This window comes from Marmota marmota, unplaced genomic scaffold, assembly GCF_001458135.2.
Source record: "Marmota marmota marmota unplaced genomic scaffold, marMar, whole genome shotgun sequence".
Lineage (NCBI taxonomy): Eukaryota > Metazoa > Chordata > Mammalia > Rodentia > Sciuridae > Marmota > Marmota marmota.
Window position 1 is genome coordinate 3746034 of NW_026000222.1, and position 11015 is coordinate 3757048.

The window sequence follows — 11015 nt, forward strand, 5'->3', positions numbered from 1 at the left end:
TCCTCGGCCTGCGGGACAGGGGAGGGCGATCAGTGGCGCCAAGCCAGTGCCTTGGAGCTGTGCGCTGCGCGGTGTCCTGGGACCTCTCGCAGCCTGCGCTTCCTGGCGTGGAAAACTGATCCCCGCAGACCCAGCCTCTGAGGGTCCTTCTGGGGGGGCGGGAGTTTGTCTGTAACTGCCCCAAACTGAGGTGACTGAAGGCCACCAACAGCTGCAGAAGTGAATCTTGGTGGCTTGCTGGAGTCTTTCACTTTAGGAACCTACCACCTGAGAGATGGATCTCCTGAGTGTGCACCGTGTATCCATGCATGTGTGCACACACATACACACGTCTCTGTGTGTATATAGATAGATGGATTGATTGATTTCTTGTAATCAATGTTTATGTAGAGCTTTGAGAATTTACAACTCACACATGGAGTGAATGGATTCACAGCACAGCTTGGCTAAATCTCACACACAGCACATGGAAGGGGAAAGCCAGGTCACAAGGGACAGTGTGATTCCACTGCAGTTTACAGTGCAGTTTGCGGACAGGCAAAGCTGGTGCCCGGTGGGGAGTCTCTGGTGCCTGCCTGTGGGGGCTGGCTGGCTGGTTCACCTGGGGACCTACGGCCCGCTCTGCTCTCTTGACCTCACGTGGATTACACAGGGTGTTTAATTTGTGGGAACTGGACACTTAAGGTTTCTGTACTTTTCAATATTGCTTCAGTAAAAGGTTAAAAAATAAAATGTAGTCAACACTTTATTAGTGGGAGTGCGCACGGAACAAGCCCTCCAGAGGCAGGGCCGGGTCTGCTCCTACAGCCCCCCAGTGGAAACAACCCAAATGTCCACCAGCTGATCAATGTGGTCTCTCCACACAGTGGAACCTCATTTGGCCACAAATATAAATGAAGGCCTGACACACAGGACCACCTGGATGGACCCTAGAGACGATGCCCAGCAGGCAGACACAGAGGGCCATATACTGTGGGGTCCCCCTGCATTCACACAGAGCAGGCAAATCCGTAGATTCAGAAAACAGAAGGATGGCCTCCGGGGGCAGGACTGGCAGTGAATCATGGGTGCAGGTTTCATGTTAGGGAACCACCTATGGGTGCAGGTTTCTTTTGGGGACAATGACAATGATCTAATACTGATTTTAGCATTGGTTGCACAGCGGTGAATGGGCCAAAGGCACAAACTGCACATTTAAGTGGGTGGATTGTGGAACATGTGACCTGTGTCTAATAAAGATGTTACTAAGGAGAGGGGCTGGGGATGTGGCTCAAGCGGTAGCGCGCTCGCCTGGCATGCGTGCGGCCTGGGTTCGATCCTCAGCACCACATACAAACAAAGATGTTATGTCTGCTGAGAACTAAAAAAATAAATATTAAAAAAAAAATTAAAAAAAAAAAAAAGAATAATGTAGCTTGTTTAAAGATGTTACTAAGGAGAGCACGCTGGATCCCCAGATGAGACCCTCCCTCCTCCAGACCCCCAGGGCTCCCCTTGGGGCCCTGAAGCCGTGCTACCTATCACAGTGGCTGTCAACGAAGGGGAGCCTCTCCTCCTGTATGCCACCTGACCCACCTCCAGGGGACCTGGTGTGGGCAATGCATGCTGAACTGAGGGGCATGGGACTTCCCGGTCGCACCAGGAGGAGCCCAGGACAACAAGGCTGAGCATCAGGAGGAAGGAGGTCTCTGAGCCCAGCCAGGACACACCATCCAAGCCCCCGCTACATCTAGACCTGAGCACACAGCACACACACAGCTGCAAGCTTCCTTGGCAGAATGCCCCCAGCCCTCCGGGCCTTGCCCGCGGCTCTGGGGCCTCTCCTCCAGCTCTACAGGGAACCGCATCCAGGACTCAACTCCACTCTCCTTTGCCCCAAAGCTCCCAGCCAGGATCAGGGCCCACACCCTCCCCAAGGCCCCGCTCCCCACCCTCTGTGAAGCTGTGTGAGCACACCTGCTTCCTGTTCAGAAGGTGAGCAACCCCCCGGGGAGGTGCTGATTCTTCTGTGACTGCCTCTTCAGGTGGTGAGCAAGCCCCCAAAGACCCCCTTGTCCCTGGGGTCTGTAAATGCAACCTCATACGATAAAGCAAGCTCTGTGTGTTTGATCCGGGATCTCATGGGATCCTGGATTATCCAATTATAAGTGTCCTATAGAGAGGGGCAGAGGAAGAGCGCACACATGTGCACACACACACACACACACTCACACGGAAGGCCACGCGAAGATGGAGGCGGAGACTGGGGTGGTGAGACTGAGCCAGGAGCAGTGGTGGCCAGCAGCACCCGAAAGCTAGAGGAGGCAAGAAGGAACCTTCCCCTGGAGCCTCCAGAGGGGGCATGACCAGGCCGAACGCGATCTCCACACAGTGAGACTGATACTGAGTTCCTGGCCTCCCACACTCAGAGGACACGATGCTGCTGGTTTAGGCCACTCTAGTTTTGGTCATTTGTCCTGGCAACACAGGAAACTGGGCGCAGTGCTTGGCATGTTCTATCAATGTTTGTGAATGAATGCCACTGAGGCCCAAGTCCCCATGGCCTCCACAGCAGCCTCCACCTTGGCCTCCCTGACTCCACGTCTACCCCCTTTGCATTCTCCAAACTGCAGCTCAAAGGGGCTTTATTTCTATTTTTTTTTTTAGTTGTAGATGGACACAATATCAAACTCAGGGCCTCATACGTGCGAGGCAAGCGCCCTGCCACTTAGTCACAATCCCAGCCCTCAAAGGGGCTTTCTGGAGGGCACCTCGGGACCAATGCTCTTGTGCTCTGAGGCTTGTGGTTTCCCAGCACCCTTAGGACCAAATCTCAGCTCCTCGCTGGACCTTCAAGTTCAGTGCCAGTGCTGACCTCCTCATACCACCCCCGCCCTCTCCCTTCCTCACCCTCCAGCACAAGCCCACTCAAGGCCTTTGCCCCTCGGGAGCAGCCCCATTGCCCTCTGGATGGCTCCTTCCTGTCCTGCTCAATCAGGACCTCCAGACTGAAGCCTCTGACCCTGTCACTGGTCAGCACTGTCCTGCTGTCCTCTTCCTTCAATTGACCTGTCTCCTGCAGCACAGCAGAGGGGCCACCTGCCTGGACTCTGCAGCTGGTGGGCTGGGTTCAAACCCAGCTCTGCCACTCCCTTGCTGCCTAACTTTGTGCAAGTCCCGTTTCCTGCAGGGGGTGGTCACCAGCACTCCCCACTGGAGCTTTTGAGGACTGACCACCCGCACAGCAACAGAAAGGTTTCTGCCCCAGGACACGTGCCCGGCCTCAGCCTGGAAGATTCTGCTGCTTCTCTGTTCTGCTGGCCAAGTCACTCCTCAGCCCCAGCTGAAATACCCTCCTGAAGGCGTCCCTGCCCGGACTCGCTGAGATCGTGGGTGTTTCTGGTCCAGGCCTCCAGTAGAAGCCAAAAGGTCACCAAACGCCCTTTTGCGCCTGCATAGCGGAGCCAGCACACTCGGTGCGCTGCTGCCGACGGCCTGCAGGGGGCGCGCGCCACCGGGGACCAGGCACATCCCAGTAGGTGGCGGCAGAGGCCAGCGCTTCCTGCCTCGCAGCGAGCCTCCTAGGCCCATGCAAGTGGGCGGGGACAGCCGGGGAGGGCGCCTGCGTCCTGCTTCACCCCAGGAACCCATTTGTGCAAAGCAGCAGTGAGCGCTTGGTGGGAAGGGAAAGGAAGGGGAGGGGACGGGGGCTTGCGGGGTGTCTGTGACCCGGGCAGCCTCTCCGCATCCGCCCTCTCCGCACCCCTTCCCGCGACCCGCGCATTCCTGCGCCATCGCCAAGCACCCCGGCACGCAGGGGCACAATCCCACGACACTAGCTCTCCGTGCCATTTGCTGCAGAATTAACTAAATTGGACCCGTGTTGGGGCCTCTCCAGTTTTAATCCTGATCCAAGGCGACGGCTGCCCCAGCCCCCTCGGAGGGCAGCGCGGGGCCTCATTTACAGAATTAGCGGAGCCCCGGGTGAGGAGGCTCCCCGCCTCCCCGCCTCCCATCCCGTGACTCCCTCCGGGTGGCCCCGGAGGAGGGGGCTGTGCAGAGATCAAGTTTAGATGTCCCCTGTTCTCCGAGGGAAATTCAAATGCCGGTTCTCAGAATTTGGACAGAACAAAAGAGATAAGCCCTCAGCTGGCTCTCCCTGTTATTTACCAGCCCGCTGAGCCAGCAGATGGCCTGGGTGATAAAGAAGCGATTTCACCCAGGGCCAGATTAAGGGCTTAATGTTGGAGAGAGCTCCAGGGGCGCCCAGGAGGGCTCTGAACAGTGGCTGAGCCCTGGGGCCTGAGAATGACCCTTCCTAAAAGAGCTCACCCCACGCCCCTCCCCAGCGTCTGAAGGAGTCAACAGCCCAGTCCTCCTGGCCCTGCAGGCGGGGTCAGTAGGGTGGGGGCCACCAACCCTCCCTTCTCTGGGGTCTCCCACCACTGCCCTCTCACCCTGTCCAGCCGCCTACCCCTTTGAGGTCCCCAGAGCACTTGAGCCCAGTCCCACCTCTGGACCTTTGCACTGGCTGTCCCCATACTCCACTGCTCACTGTCCGGGTCACCGGCCCCGCCAGGCATCACCCTCAGGCCTCTGCTCACATGGCCGTCCCTCTGCGCTCCACTTTGGCCCCACACAGTTTCCAGCCCCTGGCCACCCTCGGCCTGTGTACTGCACCTTCATCTACTGTCTTCCTTCTGCTGTGACGTGCCCTGCTGGGGACACGGACTTGGACATATTTTCACCTGTGTCCCAGGCTCCTAGAAAAGTGCCCAACACCCATACGTGTGGCCCAGTGCATGCTGGCACCAGACAGTGACCGTGGGCATGGCTCCTGGCAGCTTGCCAGACCCCTTCCAGGAGAGTGACAGGTACAAACTGACTCGAAGGCACAGTCACCATGCGGAGCTGTCAGGCTCGGAACCCAGGCCCTGGGCAGGAGGCCCATGAGGCAGCCTTTGGAGACAGTGGACTCCACTCCCCATGCCTAGTGCAGTCCTCGGAGGCTGCAGGTGTCTACCCACTTTTGATGGGGAAACTGAGGCAGGAGTGACCCTGCCCCTGAGCTGAGGCTGCTGGAGTGGGGGAGCAGGCTTCTGACCGTCAGAGCCTTCTGGTCCCCAGAGCCTGGGCCTGGGAGGTGCATCCCTCCATGTGGGCATCTGTCCCGCGCCAGGCCTCTGCCCTCCGCTGCAGTAGCCCCAACTCAGGGCACGGTCAGAATGTGTATGCCCCCCTCCCCATACACGTTCTGGAAAATGCTCACCTCTCCCAGCCAGCCCCCCTCCCCCACTTACACGGCCACTCAGCTGAAAAGGACATTATGCACATTAAGTCCCCCTGAGAAAAGAGGCAGGTCCTCCGACGGCCAGCTCCCTCCACAAAGGCCACAGAGCGGCCTCGGGTTTCCGTCTGTACCCCCACTTCTGCTAAGGGACTGTCGGGTGAGTCAAGGTCCAGGTGCCCAGCCACCCAGGGCTTCGGGCTCTACATTCTGACTTGGAGGAAACCCCATCCCCTGAAGACTTCCCACCAATGGTATCTCCCCACTCCTGGGGAGACGCTGTTGGTGGCCTCTAGATTTACAAAGCTGCCTCCCATGTCCTTAGGAAGCAGGTGAAGGAAGTTCCAGGGCTGGGCTCCACCAGCTCAGCAGGGAGCTCAAGTCAGCGGGGCCATTCTAAGTGGTAAAGTCTAAACTCAACTAAGCTGGCCTCCAGCCAAAGGAAGCCAGCTAGGGACGGCACACCCCTGCATCAGGACATCACAGACCTGGGAGGAGAGGACACTGACCCACCCATGAGCACACTCACCATGTGTCATGGTGTGAAAACACAGAGGTGGGAGACAGTGTGAACCAGCCAGGGCCACCAGACTCCACTGATGCGAGACACCGGGACACAAATCCAGGGCTGCAGGGGGTGGAGCGACCCTTTATGGGACGGGGTCTCCCAGGGTGATAGGCATGCTATGGAAGTAGAGAGGTAGGGGCTGCAGGAGGCGCAGACGTACCAAGTGCCACTGCAAAGTCCCACTCAAAGGGTTCCTTCACCTCCTGCAGATTCGCCTCTGCAAAGAGAGTCTCAATGCAACGCCAGTAAGAAATGTGCGCGACTGCTTCGTGGAAAGCTCTGGACCCCGCATTGCGTCTGGTAGGAAGAACTGAGGTCATCTGCACTTATTTATAACTTTCTGTGCCGTCTGATTTTTTTTTTTTTACAGTAAACATCACTATTGTAATAATCAGAAGAAAACGTGCTGAGCCATTTCTATGCAGGGAAAAGGCACCAGCCTGCAGGCCACCCATTCACCAGGACCCTTAGTACCCACACCCTTCCTTTCCTGAACAACTTTACCCTCCTTTGGAATGTTCCAGGCCAATAAAAATGTACCCCAGACTGGCTTGCTTGGTGGAGGAAGAAAGCCAATTTCCCTCTAAGCAGTATTTGTTCTTCCTCTGGAATTTGGACGTCAAAGATTTAAAAATAAGTTTCTCCCTGGAACAGAGGGCTGGAGTTCAGTGCGTGCGTGAATGCACTTCCCGGCACCTGGGGCCTCGGAGCTGGCTCTGGGAGCAGGACTGGGTGCAGTGCCAATGGGACTCTCTCGGAGAGTCATCAAAAGACCAGCATCTCGCAGGACTGCAAACTCTAGCATGCACCCACCAGCGCCCCCCAGGGCTGCCGAGTCCCCCGTGCCCGCACAGGGCCCTGGGACACTGAGGTGGCATGCCCACACCCCTCCCGCGGCCCTGGGCACTTCACGGGGTCCCCATACAATGCTCAGCACACGCGAGGAGGACGCAGCTCGGGGCTGGGCGCAGAGCTCCTGGTCCTCACCAGGCCCTGCGTGCTGTGCCCCAGGCTGCAGCTGAGAAAGCTGAGGCCCAGAGGGGACAGAGGAGTCACTGCAGCTGGAGGGCAGTGGGCCGGGAGCCTCCTGGGGGACCCCAGGGGGATGTGAGGCCAGCGTGCTGCCCTCTGGCCATTCTGTGCCTGGACGGCGAGATGCAAACGGAACTCAGGCGATCAACAGCCCCCCGACCAAGAGATGGGTCCCCAAACAAAGGTCATTTTGCCAAAGGACAGGGCTCAGAGACAGGAGTCTGGGTGGTGACGGCGCCTTGTGCAGGTCGATGGCCAAGGTGTGCCACCCCCAGCCTGGCTGACTTCGGGCCACCCCAGGAGCAGTGAGAAGAGATGGCCTCCTATCCCCGGCTCACAGGCCTGCGGGGCTCCACCAGGGAGCAGGAGGCAGAGGACGGGAGGAGCCCCCGGGGGTGAGGAGACTCTGGGGGTAGGGGACTCTGGGGGTGAGGAGCCCCTGGGGGGTGAGGAGCCCCTGGTGGCTCCTCTCTGGCAGGTTTGTGACGGTGGCCATATTAGGTAAAATAAGCTCCCAGGGTGGGTAGGGAGGCTCCAGCACAGTACTGGACGACTGACCTCTCCCTGCCCAGCCCAGCCCACTGCCCTCCAGGGACCAGGGCCAGGGCTGTGGGTGGGGTGGAGCCACACAGGAAGGCCTTGCCTTTGGGCCTTTGGGGCTGCCTCCCGTCCCCTCCTAGTTCCCTGTGGGACACTTGAATAGGAATTAGTCAGAGCTGATAGGGCCCTAGAGGTCATCCAGTCCTCCACCTTCACTACTGTGAGGCCCAGAGAAGGGCAGTGAGTAGCCTACGGTGGCACAGCTCACTTGAGGTGACTTGTGGCGACTTCTGGGCCTGCTGAGCTGCCCGGCCTCCTGTCCTCTGAGGTAGCCGCCTGTCCTTCCCCGGGGCTCTCTCTGAGGCATATGTGCTTATACAAAGCTCTCCAGTGTCCACGCTCTGGGCAGGGACCAATGTGTGCAGATCCAGGGACAGACTTGGGGTGGGCGCCTGACCAGTGGTGGCACAGTACACCTGTGAGGGTAAAACCAACCCGCCACGCCAGCGGGGGACTCAGGGGGTGGAGCCTGCGCAGGGCCTCCCTGCCTGGCCAGGACTGGCCCCAGGTCCCTTCCCAACCTCCAGGAATGTCCTTCTGCCTCCTGATTCTCAGTCTCTGCGAGTTCTGGCCAGGGCCGCTGGCTGCCTCCTCCAGGAAGGCCTTGGTGACCTCACCACCTCGAGTGAGCGCACCCTCCTCCAAACACCTCCATCATCTCCCTCCCTCCCACGGCTCCTGCCCTCGCCAGCCAGGGCCACCGCCCCGAGAGTGCAAGTCCTGGAGTCCAGACTAGGCTTCATACGATCCCTTGCAGGCACAGACCCTGCCCCTCTGGGGAACTTCTACTCACCCCTCAAAGCCCCAGGCCAAACGTCCCCACCCCTGGCACCCTCCCCGACTCTCGTGGACATGCCCACGGGTGTTCTCCTGTCCACGTGCATCTGCTCAGAAGTTGGCCCCCGAGTGACCCAGTGCTGACCCAGTGGTGGCGGCTGGCGGGACACGAGGTGGGTACATTGAATGGAGCAGGAGCTGGCCTGAGGACCTGTGCTGTGCCCCGAGGGGGGCACCCACCACCCTGGTCAGGAGCCTCCATGCGCTCGTCAGCTGGCATCCTGCTGAGGGCATGAGAGTACCAGGGCTCGGCTCTTGACCCTCTTCCTCCAGATGTCCTGCTGAGGATCTGAGCCCCTGGGTCACCTCTGTCACCCCTGCCCCCAGGCTCCCTGCTGGTCCCTGCCTGCCCTGTGGCTCTCCTGAGCCCTTGGAAGCTGCACACACAGTAGGTTTTTGTTTTCTCTCTCTTTTATTCTCTACTGTCCCCCTTGTCCTGTGAATTCCCCAGCAGAGACTCAATGTCCATGTCCCCGCAGCCCAGGCCAGCACCTGGTAAAACGGTGCTGTTGACACCTATGAGCTGAGAGGAGTGCATCGCTTTCTTTTGCAGATCAGATTGTTGGAGCTCAGAGAGTTCAAGCAGCTTGCCTAAAGTCACACAGCTGGGGAGAAGCAGAGGCCGCCCTTGAATCCAGCCACCTGGCTTCTCCCGCTGGCTATCCCCAGCCCTTCCTCGGAGCTGCCATCATCTGCCCCTCAGGGCTGTGGTCACTTCCATCTCACCTACAGGACCCCACTACCCCTTCCTCAGGGCGGTTTCTGCTCAGTGTCCACTGAGTGGACAGAGGGCCACCTGGATTCACAGCGGTGCCCCACAGAGGGTCAGTGGTGGTGGAGGCAGCCCAGGTTAAGTCCTCCACCTCTGACCAGGTGCTGCTCTGCAGGAGAAGGTAGCTCTGGAGGCCAGCCAGAGCCAGGCTGGGCTCTGCTGCCCATCTGCAGGGTCCCTGTCGCCTTCCTCCCCAGCGGGGGCCTCTGAGGGTTCCAGTCCCTCCTCCCCACTGGGACCGACACACTGCTGCGGCCTTTGGGGAGCCCCGGGGGAGATGGCAGGCCTGGATCGCCTGGCCCGGCTGCCCCCCCGGGGCTGCCCGCCCTCCCGGCACTTACGTGGGGCTTCTCGGCCTGCCTCCCGGGCAGCGCCCGCTTCCAGAGCTTCCCCGCGGAGCCCCCTGCGAGCAGGAGCAGGAAGCACAGAGCCCAGGCGACCGTCCCTCGGCAGCTGCCCATCCCGCTGGTCACAGGCGTTTCCTCTGGGGCCAGCGACCTTGCACAGGCCGGGAGGAGGCTCCCTGCTGGGTGGGGCCAGCACTGGGAGCTCCTCTCCCTCGTCCTCTCAGCCGCACGCAGCGGGGTCCCTCGGATCCTGCGTCTGCGCCCGGCACATGCCCCCTCCTCGAGGGTGGCCGGCCTGCCAGGTTATTTTTAGCTTGCCCTATAACCTCTGACCCCAGAATCCAACCAACAGGGGCAGCTGCAGCCCGGGCAGCGCAGGAGGAGGGGGCACCGGGCTTGCCGGAGATGTGGCGGGAGTGGCCCTGCCGCTCTCTCCCCAAAAGGACTTCCTGGCAGCTGCCTGGCGGCCACGGCGAATGACTGAGAGCTCAGCCCGCCCTCCAGGTCCTGAGCTGGGCCGGGGAACTGTCCACCCTGCTGCGGTGGGGCTGGCCAGCTCTGCCTGGCCTGCTCACAGCTGCCCGGGCTCCCTCTCTGTGGGGGAGGAGGGAAGGAGGCTCCTGCCACTCCCCTGGCCTCTCCCAGCTCCGCGAGGTTCCCAGGAGCTGCACACCACGCCAAGCGCAGGCACATGTGTCCCAAGGGCCCCGCAGACGTCACACGTGCCCACCCAGGGCCCGCAGGCCTCATACGTGCCCACCCAGGGCCCCGCAGGCGTCACACGCGCCCACCCAGGACCCGCAGGTGTCACACGCGCCCACCCAGGGCCCCACAGGCGTGGCGTGCTCCCTGCACCCTGGAGGCGCTGGCTTTGGCCCCCATCTGACAGGGGCGGAGCGGCAGGCCCGGAACTACCTATGGCCCCACGCCCACAGGGGCCGAGACCCTGCCCGGGACACAGGTCCCCGCAGCGCCTGGTCAAGGTGCCCCCCACCCCATCAGGGCCACGCGAGGCCCTGGAGCAAGCCCCGGAGGAGCGTCCCTTCAGCTCCGTGCCCAACACTCGCGGCCTCCTGCTGCTCTTGGCCCTGTCACCTTAGCCTGGGTTCCCTTTCATTTGTCCAGAGACGACCTCGTCCCCTGCACCCACTCCGGCTCTCTGCTCCGGGTTAAGGGGTCTCCGCCCCCTGCTGCTCCCGAGGCTGCCCCTTGGGAAGTCAGAGGGTCAGCAGAGGCAGGGGGCTGTCCGCCCCTGGGCCTCAGTCTCCCATCTGTGAGTCGGGCGTGGAGCTGGACCTGCCCCTCAGGGGCTGTGGGGGCTCTGCTCATCCTCTCTCTCACCCCCCTTCCCTGTCCCTGTCCACATACACGCTTGCTGTCACATTCTTGGCCCACTTCCTGTCTCTGCCTGTGGGTGGCCTCCTTCCTGCCCAGAGCCAACTCCCTCCCTTTGGGCGGAGGACGCCACGTGGCGCCTCTTGTTCATGACCTGGGAGTGGCAGTGTGCCCCTGGGGTCGAGTGAGCCGTGGGTACTCGCTGGAGGACGGCCTGGAGTGGACAGGAGCCTCCGTCCGTGAGCAGCCTCTGTAGGG

At 60.7% G+C, this 11015-nt stretch overlaps 1 protein-coding gene across 1 annotated transcript in view; it reads right to left on the minus strand.

Annotated features, from left to right (window-relative positions):
• Wfdc1 (WAP four-disulfide core domain 1) overlaps positions 1-10010 on the minus strand; it is a 17047-nt gene extending 7037 nt beyond the window's left edge. The window contains exons 1-2 of the mRNA XM_048792406.1: positions 9417-10010; positions 4346-4646 (exon numbers count right to left, since the gene is read on the minus strand). Coding sequence (XP_048648363.1) covers positions 4346-4646; positions 9417-9536 — 421 coding nt within the window. The 5' untranslated portion in view covers positions 9537-10010. The remainder of the gene's footprint in view (positions 1-4345; positions 4647-9416) is intronic.
• Between the last annotated feature and the right edge of the window lie 1005 nt (positions 10011-11015).